Raw genomic sequence first — 26,690 nt, 5'->3', positions numbered from 1 at the left:
CCGATTGGGAGGATTCAAAGGCTTCCACAATTGTGGAATGAAGGAGGGTCAAGTTGTCAGCAGTGCCTCTTCCTTTTCTAAAACCTGTCTGATGGTTGGTGAATGAACAGTTATGTTCTAAGGACCAATCTAGGCGATTCTTGATTAATATTTCTAATGTTTTAAGAACACATGAGGATAAAACTATTGGTCTGAAACTACTGGCCAAGAGTGGATTTTTGTGTGGCTTTAAGATATTTATAACATTATGGTTTTTCCAATCTTCAGGCAGGTTGTCACCATTTAGACAATTATTGTAGATATTCAACAGAAAATGTTTAGCTTCTAGTGGTAGATGTTTTATCATAAGGTAAGGAATGTCGTCCATACCTGGTGCCGAATTTTTTTTATTATTTACAGCATTGTTAAGTTCCCAGATTGTAAAAGGGGAAACTTGCTCGTTTATATCGTCAAGCTCAAAATTTGGATCAATAAAAACTGCAGACATGTTCTGTAGAATTTCTGTTTTAATGTTATCTGCGGGGTTATGAAATGTCTGGCCGTAATTTTTGTTATTTGAGAATTTTTTAACTTTATTCCAGACATAGGTAGTGTTAGATTCCTTATTTAATGATTCACAGAAGTTTATGAATTTATTTCTTTTTTTAATTCTGAGGTTTCGTTTAGTTTGGGCGATTATACGTTTAGCGTTTATATAGTTCTCTAAGGAAACAGATTGTTTAAAGTTTTGAATTGCCTGTTTGCGGCTTTTAATCCAAAGTGAACATTCTTCATCCCACCACGGATTTGAAGGTTTACCCTGTGTTCTACAATTTTTATACGGAATTGAGTTATCTGCTACTTGATTAACTACCTCCAAAAACTCATTGTAATTAGAGTTTACCGGTAAATCAAGCATTCCTGTTATCATCCCAGTGTGGAATGTATACCAGTCTGCTCTTTTAATATTTCTCATTTTGTATGTTTGTGTATAGATGCTATCATTTTTGTTAAACTCACAGTTGTTTATTATGACAAAGGTGGGGAAATGGTTGCTATTTCCACAATCTTGTATGACACCCCAAGTAGAACATAGAGCCATATTATTACTTGCTATGGCTAGATCTACAGCGCTAAGATTATTATTAGGAGGTTGAAACAATGTTGCTGACCCATCATTTAGGATAATTAATTCTTTATCAAAAATAAAATCATAAATATTTTTTCCTCCCTTATTGGTAGGACATTTATCCCATAGGGGATGATGAGAGTTCAGATCACCTAGTATAATTAAGTTTTCTGTAGGTATGTTTTCTATTGTTGAGCTCAAGAAAGGAAGAGTTATGGCATTATTTGTATTGGAGTAAATGTTTATTATTTATAAGTTACCAATTTTTGTTGTTATGTATTGGATTTGGTCTGAGTTGTACTTCTGAATTGTAGAAAAAATAATAGATTTCTTGATACAAGTAGCTACTCCACCATATCCGTCATCTCTGTCCTGTCTGACAACATTATAATACTTCAAAGAAAAATTAAAATCTTGTTTAAGCCAAGTTTCATTAATAGCAATTATGTCAGGGTCTTCTTTGAAAATTAAGTTCGTTATGTTTTCCCTGTTTGATTTAATACTTCTAATATTCCACTGAATAATTTTTAATTTCTTTTTTGAATTCATGATTATGTGATTTGATATATGTTTAATTAATTAAAATCAGAATCAGATTTATCCTCTTGGTCCATATAGGACTCTACGTTTAATCGGGAAAATAAATGGTTTTTAAGTAAATTTAAGTTTTCTGATGATGTATTACTAATAAAATTTAGGCATGAGTTTAAAAAGTCATTTGAAGAAAAGGTATCGGTATTTTGAAAGTTTTGCGATGCACTGGATTGCCAGGCTTGATTGGAGTTTTGTGATAAATTAGCTGAGGTTCTTGATTTGAAAGGTTCTGAACGAGAAAATGAGCTAGTGGGGGAAGAGGTTGGCTTTTCTGGTCTTAATTGCTGTGTATATGTACTCTTTTCATTTGGTTGCTTATCTTGACGTTTTTGCACGACTCTCCGTTTGTTGTCGGAGTTCAGAACCACCTGTTGAAAGGAACGTTTTACTGTAGATGATCTAAAATTGTTTGTTCTTCGTTGCGATGGTTCTATGGTGTTAGAATTATTTGTACTGGTACTTGGAGTATTTTCTAATGGCCTGCTGTTATTTTTAAAATTTGGAAAATCTCTCGGGTTATAAATAAATTTATTATTTGAGATGTATGATTTTGGAATGGCTTCACTTGCCTCAAAAAATGTCAAATTTTCATACGCCATCAGTTCTTTAATATTCTTTTGCCTTGTATATTCTGGGCAGCTCTTGTCAATAGATTTGTGAGAGTCCTTGCAGTAAAAACATTTTGTCATGCATACGTCTTCATGTTTGTTTTCCCCGCAATTAAAACATCTTTCTTTCCCTTTACAGTTTGTTTTTGTGTGGCCAAATCTAAGACAGTTATAGCATTGTGTCACTGGGGCAATATATGTGTCCACTAGTCTTGGTATGCCATAAAAAAACACAGTTTTGGGCATAAGAACGCCTCGAAATGTAAATAGTGTCGTACCTGTGGGTTCATAAGAAGTTACTCCATCTTTAATTACTCTTCTATTTAATCTTTTTATATGTAAAATTTCAATGTCATTTCCTGTATCGCAACACCGAAGAAGTTCTTTTTCATCAATATCTGTATCAATCTGTCTGACGATACCTTTGCAGGTTACGAAGTTAAAAGGTATATATATCTTGTATCCCTGATTTAGAAGTTGAGTGTTCCTAAGTAGCATGTTAGCCGAGTGAAAATTGGCAAATTCAACTGAAACTCTATTGAGCCCTTTACTATCTATTTTTTTAACGTCATTAAGTTTGAGGTTGAATATATCTCGAGCTATTTTAATTGTATTGAATGTGCCAATTTTTATATTCGGTATATTTGTAGATTCAAGATATACTACAAAAGGTCCATGATCTTTTTCGGAGTATGTATTAACCTTTTTTTCTTCCTGAGAATTATTCTCGGAAGTCTGATTTTGATTTTTTTCGGAATTATTAGTCATTGCAATTTTAGCCGGAGAAGAAGTATCAGGATAAGGGGGGACTGAGCCCCCCTTTTCCTCACTCATTGTAAGAAAAAACCAGTCAATGAAGTATTAATAACTAGAAAGCAAAAAGAAATAAAAAGAGCAAGCAAAATAGCATAAAAGAAAGCCGCTTGAAAAAAAATATAAGCAAAAATGCTCAACTTACCTATATGCAAACACTTAAGCAACAACACCGGCGGTTGTTAGCTAGGTTAAGACCCTAAACTAGTGGCAAACTTTAACTGTTGCAAAACAGAAACTGTTCACACCTCGAAAGCGTAATGTCTAGTTTAGAAATATTAAATTTTTGGAAAATATTTCTTAAATTTAAAATACGCGGTCTGACGTTTGGTATTTTATTTGACAATGCTTATCATACTTGGCAGAAAGTGTGGGTGCTATGCAGTCTACTAAACTGTGATAAATAAAAGTTTCTAGCTACTACCAGAGGCGTACGACATGGGATAGTTAATGGTTGACCCTTCCCAAATTCTACGCCACTGAGGTAATTACTATTTTAGCGAAATTTTTCGATTCTCCAATACTTTATAAGTAAATAATATACTCTTTACTGGTAACGCTTAAGTCATTAGTTTTCGAGATATTGGACGTTAAAAATGAAACGGCATGGTTATTTTGATTCATTCATTCATTCATTTTAAACTTCCAATATCTCTCAAACTGATGACTTTATCGATACCAATAAAGCTATTTACATACAAAGTATTGGAGAATCGAAAAATTTCGCTAAAATAGTAATTCACTCAGTGGCGTAGAATTTGGGAAGGGTCAACCATTCACTATGCCCTGTCGTACGCCTCTGGAACTAGCTAGAAACGTGTATTAATCACAATTTAGTAAGGTGTATAATAGCCACACTTTCTGCCAAGTATGATAAGGATACGTCAAATAGTTTTAAAGTACTTGGTAACAATAATTTTTAAATTTTTAAATAGAACACCCTGTAACTCAGTAAGTAGCCACATTTTATTGAAGATATTTTAGTTAAATCATAATATTTTTAGGTCTAGAATCTATAACTTAGAGATTCGATGTTCTTAATAAAATTTAGCCCTAAAAGGGCCCTTAGTAATATAACTTAGTTAGAAAAAAAAGAAGAAGAAAAAAAGAAAAAAAAATTGTTAATTAGTAAAAAATTCCCAGGAATCCAATTATCGAAACGGAATTTCAAAATACTTAATCCCCGCGACGTCAATAAAAAAAACAAATTATAAACAAATTTGAATAATTTTCAAATGCCATTTTAGGGAGGAGTTTAATTGAAATTTAAATTTATCATATTTATCAATACATTTATCGAAAATATACATAAAAATAAAAATAATAAGATCTTAAGCAGGTGAATAGTTCTTTGGCAACAACCGCGTTTTTGCAACTGAAAATATAGTAACATTTAATAAACAAATTCAATATCTCAAAAAATACTAAATATTTTCCGACCAATTTTTTTTTTGCTTAATACTGGTACCATAGCGCAACTTAATCTGTAAAACACGATATTTTATAGTGCTTATTTAAAACGCTAAAAATATTTTTTTTCAAATTTGTTTTTAAAGGTTTATACACAATTATTTAAATAAACAGGGGGTTAAATTTAATATAGTAAGTCTTTTGTGAAATATTTACCCTTCAACTTTGTAGAAAAAAATCCCATAGGCCTTCATTAATAAGTGAATTACCTCAGCAGTTAAAAACGTATTTTTTTTGCAAAAATGACCCCTTTTTAATTATTTAAACAATGATCCCCTTGTATGATTTGGATACTTTCTTGAAAATATCTTTTGTACCCACCTAAACTTTGATATAAAATTTGTTTTAACCTGTACGAATTTACATTTTTGACTTTTTTTTATTTTATTAGGCTATAGATAGTTTGTTAGACTCTACCTGGGTAAGTTTATAATCAATGACTCTACATAAATAGACAAAAATAATTTGATACAAATAATACTCGCATTACTCTGGAATTACTAGATGCAAAAACACTCAATGTTATAAACTTCACGTATTCAAAATTAAATAAATAATTCAATATGATCGAGACGATTTTAAATTATAAGTTATATTATTCATTTTTTGTTCTTAATGGATTAGTGTATTGTACCACAGGGCTTCTGTAAAGCGGATTTAATTCAGCCGTATTTTTAGCTTCGGCTTCAAATCTTCTATATTCTGCACGTTCTTGTCGGTAATTATTAATCTTAATTATAAAAATAACGACGAGACCTATCGCAAGTATTAAACCTACAATTCCCCCGAAAAGCATCATCATTTTAACACTTGCCGCCATTCTACAAATCTTTCTGGCTAGTATAACTGGTCTTCCTGTATCTTCTGACTTGTAGTAACAATATTCTATAATACAGTAACCGTTGTCTTTACTTGCGTCAATATGACAGATGTCCAAATTTTCAGCTAAAAATTAAATAAATGTTAAATGCGAAAAACAATGATGCACAAGAATAATTATTTTGTGAAAAAAAAATATTGTGCAGTAGCACACCATTCTATTAGAACAGGCCACACATTTAAAGTATCATACAGGGTGGGGCATTAGTATGACAAAGTCCAATTACTCGCTTGTCGTAAGAGATACGAAAAAAGTTTTTTAGGTAAAAGTTAAGGCACAGATAGGACCATAATTTAAAAATATTTTTAAATATACAGGAGCGTGCGTATTGACAGGGTGACACAAACTTATGTTTTTTTAAATGGAACACCCTGTATGTTTTTACATTTTTGGATTCTCCTCAATGTTTCCATTCTTAAAATATATGGTTTTGTAATATTATACGAGGTTGTTTAAAAGATAATTACGTTTTTTTGTTAATTTCGTAGCAAAATTTACACCCTGTAGAATTTTAGCGATTTGACATCAAATTTTTATTTTATGTTCAAACGATTTTTAATATAGTCTACTTTTGTTAATCATTAACCGTATAGCGAAATGTTAAATTTTAGTATACAGGGTTGGTCGAAACTCGAAATGAGTATTTTCTTAGTTTTCTTAAATGGAACACCCTGTATTTTAGTATTGTAATGAAATGATATTTTATGTTACTTTTTTATTTCTTTAGAATTCCCTATACCTAAGTGCTTTAATTTGTAAGTTATTCGTGATTCTTTAAGCCAAACATTAATTGCAAGGAAAATTACGTGAAATTTGATTAGGTGGCGTGAAAATATTCAATCAAAAATAATTTTTCGAAAAAAAATACAACATAATCTAGCCTGATCCTTAATTTATTAATATTGGATAAGATATCCAAATAAATTCGTAGTTAAGATTGTTGGTGCGCAAAATATTAATAAAAACATACAATATTCTACCTAGTCGGCTATGACACTAAATTTCCTTAAAAATTTGAATTTTTCTAATGAGGAACTGATTAATAAAATTTTTGTGCTAACGGAGTATAACAAAAATGTGCTACTAGCAATAATAATTTTTCATCAGAAATTCCCTGATAGACGACAACTAAGAAGAGAAACGTTTAAAAATATACTAGAACGGTTTCAACGGACTGGACACTTAGGTTATGGTAAATCTGATCGAACAAAAACTATTGTAAGTGAAGAAAACAGGAATTAAATATAATCCTTAGTGTCACTGAGGATCTACATATTAGTACAAATGTCCTTACAATCTAAGTATCTAGTCTGTGAAAACCGTTTTAATATACTTTCAAAATTTTCTCTTTTTGGTTGTCGTCTATCAGGGAATTGCTGATGATAAATTTTTATTGCAAGTAGCTCATCTTTGTTATACTTTCCTAGCACAAAGCCATTTTAGTCAGTTACTCATTAGAAAAATTAACATTAGTAATGGTAACAAACCAACTGAAACTATATAAATAGTATAATGTCAAATGTTTAAGAAAATTTTGTGTCATAGCCAACTGGGGAGAATTTTGTATGTTTGATTAATATTTTAATCACCAACAACCTTAACTACGAATGTATTTGGATATCTCATCCAATATTAATAAATTAAGGATTAGACTAGATTATTATGTTTTTTTTTTCGAAAAATTATTTTTGATTGGATATTTTCACGGCCCCCTAATAAAATTTCACATAATTTTTGCAATTAATGTTTGACTTAAAGAATCACGAATAACTTACAAATTAAAGCACTTAGGTATAGGGAATGCTTAAGAAATAAAAACGTACCATAAAATATCATTTGATTACAGATTTTGATTTTACAGAAAATACTCATTCCGAGTTTGGACCCACCCCGTATACCAAAATTAAACATTTCGCTATACGCTGTGAGCTCGTACGTAGAGGGGATATTTACAAATTCGCGAACGCCAGTAGTGACAAGTTTGTAAACGTTTACTGGAAATTTGACATAAATGTCAAAGTGATTAATTTAAAATTAAAATTAAAAACATTAATTATAAACAATATTAGTTGGTCAAAGCTGTGGTATATATTTTTACCTTAAATGTACTTACGTTTTAAATACTGAATTTAAGTTTTTTTAATGGTCCGTAATATCTAATTATAAATAATCTATTATAATCTTAGCGCCATCTACACGATTATTGTCAAAGTATCCGAAGTAAGAAATTGATATTTTATAAATAGAACGTCAAAATGATTAGAAAAATCTTAAAAAAATCGATTACAATTTAATTACTTTTTTGCGTTGTAAATATTAAGCGATAACAATTAAATAATAAATTTAAAAATTACCGGTAAAAGTTGAATTAGTAACCGCTAGGAGCGATACCAGCGAAGCTCAGAGCGTATACTGTTAATGATTAACAGTAGTAGACTATATTAAAAATCATTTGAATATAAATAGAAAATTTGATGTCAAATCACTACAATTCTACGGGGTGTAGATGTTGCTACGAAATTAACAAAAAAACGTAATTAACTTTTAAACTACCTCGTATAATATTACAAAACCATATATTTTAAGAAAGGAAACATTGAGGAGAATCCAAAAATGTAAAAATATAGAGGGTGTTCTATTTAAAAAAACATAAGTTTGTGTCAACCTGTCAATACGCACGCCCCTGTATATTTCAAAAAATATTTTTAAATTATGGTACTATGTGTGCTCCAACTTTTACCTAAATAACTTTTTTTCGTATCTCTTACGACAAACGAGTAATTGGACTTTGTCACACTAATGCCCCACCCTGTATATCAAGATTTTAGATACAGAAGTCAATTCATAAAAAATATTATTTCTCCAAATAATGTAGGTACCACATAAACAAAAATAAAAAGTCCATTAATTATGAAACAGATACCAGCAGGTTGAGACATTAATTGCAATATTTTAAAATTCTGAAAAAAGCAAAATATTTAACATCTGGTTCAATAATGGAACTCGTTAGCCTTTTACCACATGTGAGAAAAGATACCGGATTAAGTTGTCGTCTGGAACGATCGTGAAAAATGTGACATTTGAATTTCTAAGCTGAATTGTTTCATATACAATACAGCATTTCGTAAGTTATATTATTGTAATGTTATATTTTTGTATGTAATTGTTAGTCAATTTTGTAGTTTAATTCTGATGAAGATGAAAAAATACATATTCATCGAAATATCGAATTCAACAGAAATAAATGTAGTTTCAATATAAGCCGTACCTATACCACAATCCCTTTGTTTCAACACTATTCAGATTATAAATTGTCTGTCTTGTGAAAAAAATTGTTTTAAGACATAAAGAATAAAAACCGCTAAACGCCGTAAAAGTAAGTGGTGCACACAATATTCCAGCTAAAAAAGAGCAGATATGAATATTACGTGGCGCAAAAATGTATTATTCTGATCGAAAATAAAATATTGTTGTGATCTGCTTTCTATTACTGTTATATTAATTATTATTTACTTGATCAATTATTTAATTCACGCAAATCATACATAAAAATTAAGAAAGAATCTCAGGGTGCCCTTTTATAATATAAAAAAAAATGTCTAAATTATCTTATGTTATACTTATCTTCTCTCGTGGTTTCAGTATCTCTTAGTTGATCGTTATCGGGATAAAATAGGAAAAGGAAATAAATAGAAAAATCATAAATAAAAACATACAATTACCTTTATTATCAAAAGCAATGTTCTGTAAATTTATCAATTACATTCTGTGGGCATAACTTTTACCATATAAATTAATCTAATTCAAACAAATATTTATCGCTTTGTTGTTGATACCACTAATAAACCCAGCTAAACAAACAAATTTGGTATTCGCAAAATTACTTATACTTCCTATTAAATTTTTGAAATGTTGGAATCTTAAATTCATATACTTTTACGTAAAAAAATTAACTTCTGATTAAAAAAAATCTATCACATAGGTTATTGACTGACCTTTTTGATTCACACACAATTATGTCTCCTCTTGACCCAACAGCTCCTCCTTGTTGATTATGTTAGGCTACCAATCAAAGCCCTCTCCGTTCTCAGCAAACAATCCAGCAGGATACCAGCAACTATTTCTCCAAAAACACAAGTCAGGCCTCTTTTTTGCCAGTACTCGTTCAATAAACTCCAAAACTCTTTCCTCTCTTTCTCTCAACAATAATCTCCTGAGACCCAAGTATCTTTTTTACTTGGTGTCACAAATAATTTTAATAACGATAATTCTTGTAACTTACTCTCTTGGACTTTACAGAATCAAAGAGGTATTTCTTCTCGATTTGATTTGTCTCTCGTTCCACTTTTCAGCTCTCACTTATCAAACACAACCACTAGTACTTGCTTCTGAACTACTCACGAAAATTTTGACTGCTCCTCTCGGCTGCCGATACCACAATGAATTCCTCTTTCCAAAACTATCTCAACATTCAAAACAAAACTTTCCCCATTCCAAATTTCCAAGTCAATCAGAAACATTTCTCTCCCCCATTCTTTTTTTTCATTCGAAAACCCACTCATGCTTTCCAAAAATATTCCTACCATCATAATAAATTACTTTCGGGAAATTCTACAAAATTTACTCGGGGTTAAACAAAAAGAGATTAAAATTCCAAACTTTCTTTACCTTAATTTTCTAAGAACTAATAATTACATCTACCTGTGGTTTTACATTTCCCGTAAACAATCTGTTTCAAATAATATTCCTAAATGACTTTCACTTTACTTTTATTTGCAAATGTTTTTAATATTCTTCATGGAAAGATTCATTAAGGAGAAACCACCTTGCGTGATAGCTAACTTCTAGTAAATATTTACAAATTAATATACAGGGTGTATCAAATTTATATGCCCGCGTTATATTAAAAAAATTAAAATGTTTATTCTATCTTTGATTGATAAATTAAAACACAATAATATATAGTTTTATTTTGAAAGATTTTTCCATAGTATTTGCTAAATTTGAAGTAAACGCGCCACAAAAGAGTACCTTTGATAAAGTTTGCAGTTTGAGGCTCTTTTGTTGCGCGTTTTACTTGGTTTTACTTCAAATTTAGCAAATACTCTGGAAAAATCTTTCAAAATAAAACTGTAATTTTATTTTCCATCGAAATGAAAATACATTTTACGCCACGTAATATTCATATCAGCTCTTTTGTAGCTGTAATATTGTGTGCGCCACTCATTTTCACGGCGCTTAGCGGTTTTTTATTCTTGTATGAGAAGTTTTTAAGTTTAAGTTGGTTATAAATTAAATGTATGAACTTGAATGTAATGTCTCTCGATTATATGTTAAACGTTATAAATGCCTTTGTCGCATTATCTCCCAAATGGTCTAGTGGTTACGACACTAAACTTGTGACATGGCAATCCGAGTTCATATTTCAGCCATCCCCATACTTTTTTTTTTCAATATAATTCTTTGTCTTTATCGAATGTACATGAATAGATTGAAAAAAAAAATGTTGAGATGGCTGGAAAATGAACTCGGATCAAGATTAGCGTCGTAACCACTATAAACTTATAGACCATTTCGGTGATAATGACCAACCTTTTGGAGCTCGAAATCTTCTAAACGGTTTAACCGATTGTGATCACTAAACAGGAGTTTGACAGGTATTTACAAGTAGGGTCTGATGCAACCAAGGCCAAATACGATATCTGAAGGTATTATAGGATTTAGTGAGCTTGAAGAACCTTTTTTTCCGTAGAAAATAGATTTGCTGATACTTATGGGGCCTATAACTTAAAAATAAATTCGATGAAATTTTCCCAGATGTGAGATATACACCGTTAGACGCGTCTGGATCCTTATACAAACGTTCAGTTTTTGGCGCAAATAATTGTCGAAAAACCAAAGTTTTCAAAGTTAAATTTTTCATTTTTTCGGCAATACTGAGCCGTGTATATGTCCGATCCTGACCACTTAGGCACCATTTAAAATCTGAACTCAAGCGATACTTATTTGGCATATTTGCGGTTTTCATATCTTTCTTTGAACCTGAGATATATTCACCCAAAAAATATACCCTGTTGTACCTACCCAGTCTTATAGCTGGCTTATGGGTGGTCAAGAGTCATAAACTACACCGGTTATGAATCAATCTTAGCCCCCTCTTGAAACATAGAAAAGAAATTCAGATCGGTGTAACTTTTCCACACACATACAAACATACATACCTATTACAAACATTTTCCCCTGTTTTAATAGAAATTGAGTAAAATTTCTAAGCTCGGTAACTTTTGAATGGTATAACCGAGTATCAAAATTAGACATGCGTTGGAAAGGTAATGATCAGTACTATCAGAAGCCGCCGAGTTCGGACTTAAATTTTCGTAATTTTTTGCAGTTTTGGTGACGAGGACGAAAAACAGACCCCAAATGGGAAGGCCCGTAAAACCCACACTATTGGACATAAATGGATGGTTGAAATATGGATTGGCGGGTATTTTTATAAAATTTAAGATAAGATGTTTTCCATTTTTTTCAATTCAGTCGGTTTTAAGAATCGAAAGCTTCGCGTATACAGTTGAGTCCGCGAGTCTTTACCCGTGCGTCATTAATACCTGGCGAGATAAAACACATACTTTTTATCTAGCATCATTCTCTTCCATGCATGAAACTCATGAGAAACCAGCTGCCGTTTGTTATTAAGTAACAACACATGTTATTTTTATGAACCATCTAGACTCAACAAAGAGTCTAGAACAAAAAAAGACGATTCGGTATGTTTTCATATTTTAAGCACAATTTGTTTAACGTTTCTGATTTGTTTAATTTTGTGGCTGTCAGTCAGTTGAACTTTTTGCGGTTTTTGTCAAATTTTTGCGTTTTGAAGTTTCTTTATATTACACAAACAGTTGTTTTCACAACTAATTTTATATTGGGCTTTGAAATTTTAAGGTAAATAATTATATTTAGGCAATTAATATTTAAAACATACAAAGCTAACGTCATTCACACAGTAAAGAAATGACTGTGTTTAGATTTCCGTCAAAGTGAATAAAATAACAAAAATAAAATATGTTATTGGATTTTTTTATAAATTGTTTATTTATTTATTAATCAATAATAATAAAAGAATTTATTAAGCTACTTCAAATGTAGCTGTAATTCTGCGCAAAAATTTTGAAGCAAAACTTACATTTGACATTCTATATATTTGATAACGTCAAATTTTATAATAAAACCCGTAATCGGAACAGTAGCCACTTTCTGTCAGTTGTTGTTGCGTGAAATAGATTTCCGACTTATTTCGTATGCTTTAAGTGATGACGCACGGGTAAAGACTCGCGGACTCAACTGTATATAGTGTCACATGTAAGGGGTTATGCGCTACTGGCGAGAACTACCATTGTCTGGATATTAAAATAAAAAATTATGCGATTTTTCGATTGTTTCTTAACTACTAAAAATTTTTAAACAAAGAAAATACTTACCACAACTTAATTCATTTTTACTGGATTCATCGATTATGTCTAAGTTTGCATTATCCGATGATGACTCATTTCGTGTTAGGAAATTTTGAACGTCTTTATTATAAGCTTCACAAATGATATTTTTTTGTTTTTGTGTATTTTTTTCACAGTACTTGCCGGTGTATCCCTGATTGCAGTTACATTTATTACATTTACATTCTCCCTGTTCATTACAAAGAACAGCTCCATCGAAACTACATTCCGATTCAGATTCAGAGCATGTACAGTCTTCTCCTGCAAAACCATCCTGGCACATACAGATTCCATTATGGCAATATCCTTTTGAAGGCCCTCCGCATATTATCAGTTCTGGTCCTATTCTCTTGAATGGGCACTCATATTGGCAGTATTTACCTGAATAAGGTAGTTCACATTCACAATGGCCACATTTGCAGTCTCCGCTAAAAATGACACATTATTTTTCAAAAATGGAATTGGTACATTCTAGGCTAATCGTTGGGCTGAAAAGTTCGTAAGCTAACATAGAAAAAAAATTGTTTGATAAAATTTGATTTTAGTATTCAATATAGTTGCCTTCGAGGGCGATACAACGATTAATGCGGTCATAAAACTTTTCAATACGATTTTTATAATACATTTTGTCTTTAGCCTCAAAATAAGCCTCATTTTCGGCGATTACCTCTTCATTTGTGCTAAATTTGTTTCCAGCGAGCATTCTCTTGAGGTCAGCGAACAGATTTTAGTCGCTGGGAGCCATATCTGGTGAATACGGTGGCTGTCGAAGCAATTCGAAGCCCAATTCATGAAATTTTGCTATGGTTTTCATTGATTTGTGACACGATGTGTTGTATCGATGAAATAACACTTTCTTCTTCTTCAAGTGGGCCCGTTTTTTCGCTATTTTGTGCTTTATACGCTCCAATAATGCATTATTATCGTCGCTGTTAATAGTTTTTCCTTTTTCATTCCCTTTTCATTTAATCACATTTACGTTGTACTTGAAACCTTATGGTTCTAACCTTAAAATGTAATGTGCACTTGGAACTATGTTTCCCTGTTTATTTTGAGGCCATCTATTACCGTATTAGGGTTTCTTAGAAGAAACGATAGATAAGGTTTGTTACAATATATTTCTGCCAAAAAGTGAATTTTGTAAAAATTGTCGCTTGGAAGCCTATTGTTCTCGGCCCTCGATATGTCAGCCTACTAATTTTTCATCCCACCTGTTATATACCTAATGATTGTTGCTAAAAGAGTAAAATGTGAGGTTTTTATAATTTTATGTTACTAATAATGTTGGTGCTAATGTTTATCTACATAATATACCTACTATGGTCGTATCAAAAAAGTAGTCAATGAAACTGCTGCAGTAAGTTTCAGTAAAGAGATTTAAGTAATGGGATGCTGGCTATATGGTAAATGGGATTATGATGATGAGATCAAAATTAGAATCGAAACAGTCAGGAGTACGTTCTTTAAAATGAAAGAAGTACTATTCTGCAATAGAGGTTTGAGTCTGACTGCTGGATGACGTGTCATTAAATGATACTTACTGTCTACACTGTTGTACGAAGTTTAGGGTTGGACATTAAAGGCAAGAACCATGTCACGTCTGGATTCTTTTGAGATGAGATTGTACCGGCGGTTATTACAAATACCATGGATCGAGAGAGCATTAAATGATCAAGTGTTGGAAAAAACGAATTAAGGTAAGGAACTATTGACAACAGTTAAGCAAAGAAAATTAACTTATTTTGGCCATATCTTTAGAAATAATAGGTAGTTTTTAGGCCTTGGGCCCGCATATACAAATATTATTTATGACCACACCGTTGAAACTTTTTGTACTTGTTATTTGGATGGAGTCGGACAAATTTTGAGCTTGGCGCATTATGGTAGTGGGGCGTTTGTCTGTCAAGCGGTGACGAAGTTGTCAATTTTATGCAAGAAAAAAATTTATTACCACATTGGTCATTCTATTTTAATCAATGGATTTTATCATATAAACAACGAAAACAATTTTGTCGGACAAAAATATTGGGGCATATGACGCGTCGGACACGCTAAATATGTCAAATTTATGAAAATAATAAATTTATTACCACATCGATAATTTTAACGGTATCTATCATAAAACCTTTTTACAATAATGTGGTAACCTTGTCGGACAATTTTCACGGGGCATATGCGCAGTCGGACGCGCCGAAGATGTCAATTTCCTGAAATTTTTTTATTTACAACCATTTTTCCGACAGCATTAGTAGGTTATAAGTAATTATATTCTTAATCAAAAAAACAAAGCGTCGGACAAAAATATTGGGGCAACTCGACAGTCGGACAAAAAATTTAATTTTTATTAGTAAAGTATACTTTCAAATTATGCTGGGTTCGTGCATCCCTTATCTTTACAACCATTTTTCCGACAAAAGTAGTAGGTTACAAGTAATTATATTCTTAAACAAAAAATGTAATTGTCTGACAAAAATGTTGGGGCAAACGAACAGAAAACTTAATTCTTTTAGGCTATCGACGAGGAGGTATTATCAAAATAAAAATTTAAAACAGTGTTTCTCGGTTACTTTTGAATCGATTTAGCTGAAAATTGGTACACACACTAAGTAAAGCATTTAAAAGGGTATGACGCAGATCGGAACCCAAAATTTTCTTAAAAAATTTTCCGACAAGAGGGAAAATTTTAGAAAAATTGTGATCTGATAATTTGTGTACATACTCCTTGAACAACGACAAACATCGTTCTGTATTTTTTTTCTCGAATTAAAAAAAAATTTTCAGCACATGTATCAGGTTATAAGTAGTTATATTTCAAATCAAAAAATCTAAGTGCCCGACATAAATAGTGGGGCACATCCAAAGTCGGACAAAAAATTTAATTTTTATTAATAAACTATACTTTTAAACTATTCTGGGTTCGTGCATCCCTTATCTTTACAACCATTTTTCCGACAAAAGTAGTAGGATACAAGTAATTATACTCTTAAACAAAAAATGTAATTGTCTGACAAAAATGTTGGGGCAAACGAACAGGAAACTTAATTCTTTTAGGCTAGGGACGAGGAGGTATTATCCAAAAATATTTTAAAACAGATTTTTTCGGTTATTTTTGAATCGATTTAGCTGAAAATTGGTACACACACTAAGTAAAACATTTAAAAGGGTATGACGTAGCGCTGTACCCAAAATTTTCCCAAAAAAATTTCGGACAAGAGGGAAAATTTTTGAAAAATTGTGATCTGATATTTGCTTACATACTCCTTGAACAACGACAAACATCGTTCTGTAGTTTTTTTTTTCCAATTAAAAAAAATTTCTGACACAAGTATCAGGTTATAAGTAGTTATATTCTATATCAAAAAATCTAAGTGTCCGACAGAAATATTGGGTCAAATCCAAAGTCGGACAAAAAATTTAATTTTTATTAATAAACTGTCTTTTAAACCTTACTGGGTTCGTGCAACCCTTACCTTTAAAACCATTTTTCCGACAACATTAGTAGATCATAAGTAATTATATTCTTAATCAAAAAATCAAAGTGTCGGACAAAAATATTGGGGCAACTCGACAGTCGGACAAAAAATTTATTTTTATTAATAAAGCATACTTTCAAATTATGCTGGCTTCGTGCATCCCTTATCTTTAAAAAATATAATTGTCTGACAAAAATGTTGGGGCAAACGAACAAAAAACTTAATTCTTTTAGGCTATCGACGAGGAGGTATTATCAAAAAAAAAATTTAAAACAGTGTTTCTCGGTTACTTTTGAATCGATTTAGCTGAAAATTGGTACACACACTAAGTAAAGCATTTAAAAGGGTATGACGCAGATCGGAACCCAAAATTTTCTTAAAAAATTTTCCGACAAGAGGGAAAATTTTAGAAAAATTGTGATCTGATAATTTGTGTACATACTCCTTGAACAACGACAAACATCGTTCTGTATTTTTTTTCTCGAATTAAAAAAAAATTTTCAGCACATGTATCAGGTTATAAGTAGTTATATTTCAAATCAAAAAATCTAAGTGCCCGACATAAATAGTGGGGCACATCCAAAGTCGGACAAAAAATTTAATTTTTATTAATAAACTATACTTTTAAACTATTCTGGGTTCGTGCATCCCTTATCTTTACAACCATTTTTCCGACAAGAGCAGTAGGATAAAAGTAATTATACTCTTAAACAAAAAATGTAATTCTCTGACAAAAATGTTGGGACAAACGAACAGGAAACTTAATTCTTTTAGGCTATGGACGAGGAGGTATTATCCAAAAATATTTTAACACAGATTTTTTCGGATATTTTTGAATCGATGTAGCTGAAAATTGGTACACACACTAAGTAAAACATTTAAAAGGGTATGACGTAGAGCTGTACCCAAAATTTTCCCAAAAAAATTTCGGACAAGAGGGAAAATTTTAGAAAAATTGTGATCTGATATTTGCGTACATACTCCTTGAACAACGACAAACATCGTTCTGTAGTTTTTTTTCTCGAAATAAAAAAAAATTTCCGACACAAGTATCAGGTTATAAGTAGTTATATTCCAAATCAAAAAATCTAAGTGTCCGACAAAAATATTGGGTCAAATCCAAAGTCGGACAAAAAATTTAATTTTTATTAATAAACTGTCTTTTAAACCTTTCTCGGTTCGTGCAACCCTTACCTTTAAAACCATTTTTCCGACAACATTAGTAGGTTATAAGTAATTATATTCTTAATCAAAAAATCAAAGTGTCGGACAAAAATATTGGGGCAATTCGACAGCCGGACAAAAAATTTATTTTTATTAGTAAAGTATACTTTCAAATTATGCTGGGTTCGTGCATCCCTTATCTTTACAACCATTTTTCCGACAAAAGTAGTAGGTTACAAGTAATTATATTCTTAAACAAGAAATATAATTGTCTGACAAAAATGTTGGGGCAAACGAACAGAAAACTTAATTCTTTTAGGCTATCGACGAGGAGGTATTATCAAAAAAAAAATTTTAAAACAGTTTTTCTCGGTTACTTTTGAATAGATTTAGCTGAAAATTGGTACACACACTTAGTAAAGCATTTAAAAGGGTATGGCGTAGATCGGAACCCAAAATTTTCTTAAAAAATTTTCCGACAAGAGGGAAAATTTTAGAAAAATTGTGATCTGTTAATTTGTGTACATACTCCTTGAACAACGACAAACATCGTTCTGTAGTTTTTTTTCTCGAAATAAAAAAGAATTTCCGACACAAGTATCAGGTTATAAGTAGTTATATTCCAAATCAAAAAATCTAAGTGTCCGACAAAAATATTGGGTCAAATCCAAAGTAAGACAAAAAATTTAATTTTTATTAATAAACTGTCTTTTGAACTTTACTGGGTTCGTGCAACCCTTACCTTTAAAAACATTTTTCCGACAACATTAGTAGGTTATAAGTAATTATATTCTTAATTAAAAAATCAAAGTATCGGACAAAAATATTGGGGCAACTCGACAGTCGGACAATAAATTTATTTTTATTAGTAAAGCATACTTTCAAATTATGCTGGGTTCGTGCATCCCTTATCTTTACAACCATTTTTCCGACAAAAGTAGTAGGTTACAAGTAATTATATTCTTAAACAAAAAATATAATTGTCTGACAAAAATGTTGGGGCAAACGAACAGAAAACTTAATTCTTTTAGGCTATCGACGAGGAGGTATTATCAAAAAAAAATTTTAAAACAGTGTTTCTCGGTTACTTTTGAATCGATTTAGCTGAAAATTGGTACACACACTTAGTAAAGCATTTAAAAGGGTATGACGTAGATCGGAACCCAAAATTTTCTTAAAAAATTTTCCGACAAGAGGGAAAATTTTAGAAAAATTGTGATCTGATAATTTGTGTACATACTCCTTGAACAACGACAAACATCGTGCTGTAGTTTTTTTTCTAGAAATAAAAAAAAATTTCCGACACAAGTATCAGGTTATAAGTAGTTATATTCCAAATCAAAGAATCTAAGTGCCCGACAAAAATATTGGGTCAAATCCAAAGTAGGACAAAAAATTTAATTTTTATTAATAAACTGTCTTTTGAACCTTACTGGGTTCGTGCAACCCTTACCTTTAAAACCATTTTTCCGACAACATTAGTAGGTTATAAGTAATTATATTCTTAATCAAAAAATCAAAGTGTCGGACAAAAATATTGGGGCAACTCGACAGTCGGACAAAAAATTTATTTTTATTAGTAAAGTATACTTTCAAATTATGCTGGGTTCGTGCATCCCTTATCTTTACAACCATTTTTCCGACAAAAGTAGTAGGTTACAAGTAATTATATTCTTAAACAAAAAATATAATTGTCTGACAAAAATGTTGGGGCAAACGAACAGAAAACTTAATTCTTTTAGGCTATCGACGAGGAGGTATTATCAAAAAAAAATTTTTAAAACAGTGTTTCTCGGTTACTTTTGAATCGATTTAGCTGAAAATTGGTACACACACTTAGTAAAGCATTTAAAAGGGTATGACGTAGATCGGAACCCAAAATTTTCTTAAAAAATTTTCCGACAAGAGGGAAAATTTTAGAAAAATTGTGATCTGATAATTTGTGTACATACTCCTTGAACAACGACAAACATCGTTCTGTAGTTTTTTTTTCTCGAAATAAAAAAGAATTTCCGACACAAGTATCAGGTTATAAGTAGTTATATTCCAAATCAAAAAATCTAAGTGTCCGACAAAAATATTGGGTCAAATCCAAAGTAAGACAAAAAATTTAATTTTTATTAATAAACTGTCTTTTGAACTTTACTGGGTTCGTGCAACCCTTACCTTTAAAACCATTTTTCCGACAACATTAGTAGGTTATAAGTAATTATATTCTTAATCAAAAAATCAAAGTGTCGGACAAAAATATTGGGGCAACTCGACAGTCGGACAATAAATTTATTTTTATTAGTAAAGTATACTTTCAAATTATGCTGGGTTCGTGCATCCCTTATCTTTACAACCATTTTTCCGACAAAAGTAGTAGGTTACAAGTAATTATATTCTTAAACAAAAAATATAATTGTCTGACAAAAATGTTGGGGCAAACGAACAGAAAACTTAATTCTTTTAGGCTATCGACGAGGAGGTATTATCAAAAAAAAATTTTAATACAGTGTTTCTCGGTTACTTTTGAATCGATTTAGCTGAAAATTGGTACACACACTTAGTAAAGCATTTAAAAGGGTATGACGTAGATCGGAACCCAAAATTTTCTTAAAAAATTTTCCGACAAGAGGGAAAATTTTAGAAAAATTGTGATCTGATAATTTGTGTACATACTCCTTGAACAACGACAAACATCGTTCTGTAGTTTTTTTTTCTCGAAATAAAAAAGAATTTCCGACACAAGTATCAGGTTATAAGTAGTTATATTCCAAATCAAAAAATCTAAGTGTCCGACAAAAATATTGGGTCAAATCCAAAGTAAGACAAAAAATTTAATTTTTATTAATAAACTGTCTTTTGAACTTTACTGGGTTCGTGCAACCCTTACCTTTAAAACCATTTTTCCGACAACATTAGTAGGTTATAAGTAATTATATTCTTAATCAAAAAATCAAAGTGTCGGACAAAAATATTGGGGCAACTCGACAGTCGGACAATAAATTTATTTTTATTAGTAAAGTATACTTTCAAATTATGCTGGGTTCGTGCATCCCTTATCTTTACAACCATTTTTCCGACAAAAGTAGTAGGTTACAAGTAATTATATTCTTAAACAAAAAATATAATTGTCTGACAAAAATGTTGGGGCAAACGAACAGAAAACTTAATTCTTTTAGGCTATCGACGAGGAGGTATTATCAAAAAAAAATTTTAATACAGTGTTTCTCGGTTACTTTTGAATCGATTTAGCTGAAAATTGGTACACACACTTAGTAAAGCATTTAAAAGGGTATGACGTAGATCGGAACCCAAAATTTTCTTAAAAAATTTTCCGACAAGAGGGAAAATTTTAGAAAAATTGTGATCTGATAATTTGTGTACATACTCCTTGAACAACGACAAACATCGTTCTGTAGTTTTTTTTTCTCGAAATAAAAAAGAATTTCCGACACAAGTATCAGGTTATAAGTAGTTATATTCCAAATCAAAAAATCTAAGTGTCCGACAAAAATATTGGGTCAAATCCAAAGTAAGACAAAAAATTTAATTTTTATTAATAAACTGTCTTTTGAACTTTACTGGGTTCGTGCAACCCTTACCTTTAAAACCATTTTTCCGACAACATTAGTAGGTTATAAGTAATTATATTCTTAATCAAAAAATCAAAGTGTCGGACAAAAATATTGGGGCAACTCGACAGTCGGACAATAAATTTATTTTTATTAGTAAAGTATACTTTCAAATTATGCTGGGTTCGTGCATCCCTTATCTTTACAACCATTTTTCCGACAAAAGTAGTAGGTTACAAGTAATTATATTCTTAAACAAAAAATATAATTGTCTGACAAAAATGTTGGGGCAAACGAACAGAAAACTTAATTCTTTTAGGCTATCGACGAGGAGGTATTATCAAAAAAAAATTTTTAAAACAGTGTTTCTCGGTTACTTTTGAATCGATTTAGCTGAAAATTGGTACACACACTTAGTAAAGCATTTAAAAGGCTATGACGTAGATCGGAACCCAAAATTTTCTTAAAAAATTTTCCGACAAGAGGGAAAATTTTAGAAAAATTGTGATCTGATAATTTGTGTACATACTCCTTGAACAACGACAAACATCGTTCTGTAGTTTTTTTTCTCGAAATAAAAAAGAATTTCCGACACAAGTATCAGGTTATAAGTAGTTATATTCCAAATCAAAAAATCTAAGTGTCCGACAAAAATATTGGGTCAAATCCAAAGTAAGACAAAAAATTTAATTTTTATTAATAAACTGTCTTTTGAACTTTACTGGGTTCGTGCAACCCTTACCTTTAAAACCATTTTTCCGACAACATTACTCTGTCTGTTTTTCAATGTGCCTCCAGTAAGTTGTCATTCCACCTTTTTCGTGGTCTTCCCACTGATCGTCTTCCTATTGGGGAACCTTCTCTGACCGTCCTTACTACTCTATTTGTTGTCATTCGGCTTATGTGGTCGTTCCATTCTACTCTTCTGCTTTTCACCCCATAGGCGTAACCAGGGGGTGGTTTTGGGGGTTATAACCCCCCTTTTGGATGTACTTTGAGCTCTATACGCTTAACACAATTATTATTCCATACCCCCAGAGACCTTCAAGTAGACGTAACTCCCCCTAAGGATCATCCTGGTTACACCTCTGTTTCACCCAGTTATTAATGTTGTCCACCTTGCATCTCCTTCATATATCTGCACTTCTAGCTCTATCCCACAGCGTCTTACCATCGATTTTTCGCAATGTTTTCATCTCTGCTGTTTCTATAGCATTCTTTTTGTCCTTTCTGTATCAGGTTGTGTTTCTGCCGCGTATGTCATTATTGGTCTGATGACTCTTTTGTAAATTCTGCCTTTCACTTCTTTTCTGATGTTTTTATTTCTCTATATTGTTTCATTCAGGCAACCTGCGGCTCTGTTTGCTTTATTCACCTGATCTTCCACTTTTGTTTCGAGCTTTCCGTAGCTGCATAGTGTGATGCCTAGATATTTAAACTCCATGACTTGTTCTATTATTTGACCCTCCAGCTCTAATTTACACCTTATTAGATCTGCTGTTATAACCACGCATTTAGTCTTTTTTAGGGAAATTTACATGTTAAATTTTCTAGCGGTTATATTAAATTCGTGCAGCATACGTTGTAAATCATCTTCATTTTGAGAGATTAGTATTGCGTCGTCTGCATAGCAGATTATTTTAAGTGGTTTTTCTCCCATTTGGTATTCTTTTTTTGTTCTTACTTTTTTTATTATTTCGTCCATGATCAGGTTGAACAACAGAGGACTCAGGGAATCTCCCTGTCTTATCCCATTGTAATTTTGAAAATTGTATATACCATTCAAAAGTTACCGATCTCAGAAATTTTATTCAATTTCTATTTAAAAAGGGAAAAATGTTTTTTCTCAAAGTTCGCATCACCCCGTGGAATATTCTAGCATCTATAAAATACTAAAATTAATACCTAACTATAGCCTCATTCCTTCTCAACATTCAGTTTTTTCATTCATTCGTTTATGTTGGATAATAAAAAAGTTAAGGACTTTAATAACTAGCCATGTTTTTCATAGACAAAGTGTGTTTTTAAATGGCAAACTTTAAGGAGTAATTGTGCATGACAAAATAAAGTCAGTTTGCTTTACGAGAAAAACGTATGTCCACAAATGCATCGTTTCCGAGATAGGGGGTGTTGAAGTTTTTCTGACAAACTGACGATTTATTTATTGCTTTAAAACCAGTTGAGATATGCAAATGAAATTTGGTGGGTTTTAAGAGGTAGTTATTGCACATTTTTAACTACAGTTAAGAATTTAATATTCACCATTGGCGCGCATACGGGTAATATGAGCCGAAAAATACGCAATTTAATATGAAGTCAAAAATGTATAAAAATTAATTTTTTTTAATTTGTACCAAAACGCCCCATTATTTTTGTCCGACAAGTGATCCAATATGCATTACACATGTAAAAAAACAGTACAAAATAAAAATAACATCTGTGGTAATAAATAAAAAAATTTCAGGAGATTGACATTTTCGGCGGGTCCGACTGCGCATATGCCCCGTGAAAATTGTCCGACAAGGTTACCACATTATTGTAAAAAGGTTTTATGGTAGATACCGTTAAAATTATCCATGTGGTAATAAATTTATTATTTTCATAAATTTTAAGTTATTTTTCGGGTGTAACTTCAATGATATTATGCTAAAAATGATGGTGTATCGCATATTTAAAATGCGTTTATCTCGAAAACGGTTGAGTTTAGGAAGATGAAAGAAGTATACCTTTATTAAGTAAAACTAATAGGAAAATAAAAATTTTAATGTCAAAATTATACAGAGTGAGGGATAAAAAAAATTGAACGTAATAAATGAGTGCTGAAAGGCATATGTGGCGCCCTCTGGGCAATGCATAATTTTTGGTAAGGAATTTAGATTTCTCGACCCAAGAAACCTCCAAATATAAAATTTCATGTTGTTATCTCATACCTATCAGGAAATATTAAATAATAAATAAAAAAAAAGTTTAACTTTGACACCCTGTATCTCGGCTATTATAAACTTTGTACTAAGGTAAGTTAGCTTAAATCGGCCTATTTTAACCTCAGGAACCTGAGGTTAAGCTATGGCCCATTCTTTACCAAACACCCTGTATGCATAAAAATTACTTCTTCTTTTAATTGTACCAAAACGCCCCATTATTTTTGTCCGACAAGTGATCCAATATGCATTACACATGTAAAAGAACAGTACAAAATAAAAATGACATCTGTGGTAATAAATAAAAAATTTTCAGGAAATTGACATCTTCGGTGCGTCCGACTGCGCATATGCCCCGTGAAAATTGTCCGACAAGGTTACCACATTATTGTAAAAAGGTTTTATGATAGATACCGTTAAAAGTACCGATGTGGTAATAAATTTATTATTTTCATAAATTTGACATATTTAGCGTGTCCGACGCGTCATATGCCCCAATATTTTTGTCCGACAAAATTGTTTTCGTTGTTTATATGATAAAATCCATTGATTAAAATAGAATGACCAATGTGGTAATAAATTTTTTTCTTGCATAAAATTGACAACTTCGTCACCGCTTGACAGACAAACGCCCCACTACCATAATGCGCCAAGCTCAAAATTTGTCCGACTCCACCCAAATAACAAGTACAAAAAGTTTCAACGGTGTGGTCATAAATAATAATTGTATATGCGGGCCCAAGGCCTATTTCTGCAGTTGATCGTTAAAGGAAAGACCGAAGGAAGAGGAGGCGTAGGATGAAAGAAGTTCTCTCGTCTCCGAAATTTACGTCAATGGTTCGGCATTAGGAATACCAGCACAATTATACGATTAGCACATGAGGAAAATTAAAGATTTTGCAGCAAATAATTGAAAATGAAAAATTTTAGAGAATTGATTTCTCAATATTTTTATAAATATCTTTATCTATTTTTATATATTTTATAAATAGATACAAGTAAAATTGTACAAATAAAAAATAGATATTTTATTTTATTGTTTTAACTTACTTTTCAAAACAAATTTTTGATGGGGGATCAGTCTCATATGAACGACAGCTTCGAAAATCGAAATTTTCACAATTTTCTGAACAATTTGACCCAGACCTGGAATTTTAAATAAAATGTTGTTCTACATAATTAAGCATTTCATGGCATACGATATATTATAAAGGGTGATTCATTTAGAGGTACTTTTTTCAAAAAGAAAAAACAATGAAAATAAATGAATATTATTTGAAAATCTTTATTTCTTTCAAATGTTGGCCGTGACTGCGGTTAAGATGGTCCATTCTGAAGTTCCAATTCTCGATGATGCGTTCGAGCATAAAGCCATGCTTTCACGGGCTGTGTATAATCCTAGGGCTCAGTGGAGGCTGTTCTTCAGATAAGGGAAACTCCAATAGCGATGAAAGAATTTATTTATAAAACCGACACTAGGGTAATTACCCCGGGAGAACTTTGAGTACTGACTTGTTACTTGTACACGTTTAGTTGAAGACTACGATGCTACATATTGACTGAAGTTAAAGGCACATCTTGCCTGGTTGAAGTGATTCTTGAGAATGATTCTAAATGTGTATTCTTTCTCAGTGGTGGCACTTAGTATTGGTGTCAAGCCACGCGCTGAGTATATTTACAAATATTGAAAACAAAGAAATATATTTTATCATCAAATTAAATAATGCAATTGCCCCCGAATTATTCTTTACAATTTACAATTCGTGAACTAAATTAGAAACCCGTATATGTAATTATACCATAACAAATTGGCTCATGTGATATACGGGGTAATAAAAATATACTGTTCAATATCGGATATGAATAATGAATGTTTGATATTGGACAGGCTGTATGGCAATTGGCGCCATATTTTTGGAACCAAAAATGTCATTGAACCTACGGGCTTCAATTTCTGGCACCAAATATATAGTCCGTTATCATGGCGCGATAACGGTCTCCATTCACAGTAACATTCTGGCCGACCTCTGTTTAAAGACATATAGACCGACGATTCCACCGCCCCATAAACCACACCAACCAGTTGTTTTTCTGAATGTAATGTCAACTCCTGAACCTTTTCGGGGTGCTCATTAATGCTCAAAACCATTATCGTTCTTTTGGCGTCATTATCTCTCCGCCTCATCTTATTGCTTGTTAAACAGCATGTTAGGAGAGTGTTCATACATCGTTCTTTACGTATAATAGCTGTATTCTTCTGTTTATGTGTCCAAAGAATATCGCAATATTGTCCTTTTCATGAGCATTTTTCAGTGCGTAACAAATGATAGGAAGTCCGTGATAATACACATTTATGACATTTATTCTAACATGACATTTTAGTTAAATCTGACAGTTGTCACATTTTATTTTCAATTTGGAATAAAAAGAAATCAAATGTGTTTTGCGGTACATATGTATTTATGCAGATTACTGTCTACGGCACGAGCGTTATTTTGCAGTAGACCGACACTTCGATGTAGGGCCTATTTTACCACTAGGCCCGTGAGGCACCTGCCTCGGGTCCGCATTTTAATGAAGCCCGGAAAAATCACCAAAAAAAATTT

The 26,690-nt window shown here is 31.7% G+C and overlaps 1 protein-coding gene across 1 annotated transcript; it reads right to left on the bottom strand.

The window, feature by feature from the left end:
• Positions 1–5,188: 5,188 nt before the first annotated feature.
• On the bottom strand, positions 5,189–13,249 carry LOC126886268 (integrin beta-nu-like). The gene is made up of 2 exons (XM_050653138.1): positions 12,955–13,249; positions 5,189–5,538 (listed from the first exon to the last, which is right to left on the bottom strand). The coding sequence occupies exons 1-2, from the start codon at positions 13,247–13,249 to the stop codon at positions 5,189–5,191; spliced, it is 645 nt and encodes a 214-aa protein (XP_050509095.1).
• Positions 13,250–26,690: the final 13,441 nt, after the last annotated feature.

Source organism: Diabrotica virgifera, chromosome 6 (assembly GCF_917563875.1).
Source record: "Diabrotica virgifera virgifera chromosome 6, PGI_DIABVI_V3a".
Classification (NCBI taxonomy): Eukaryota; Metazoa; Arthropoda; class Insecta; order Coleoptera; family Chrysomelidae; genus Diabrotica; species Diabrotica virgifera.
The sequence above is the reverse complement of the archived record's forward strand: the minus strand, read 5'-3'. Positions and strand labels throughout refer to the sequence as shown.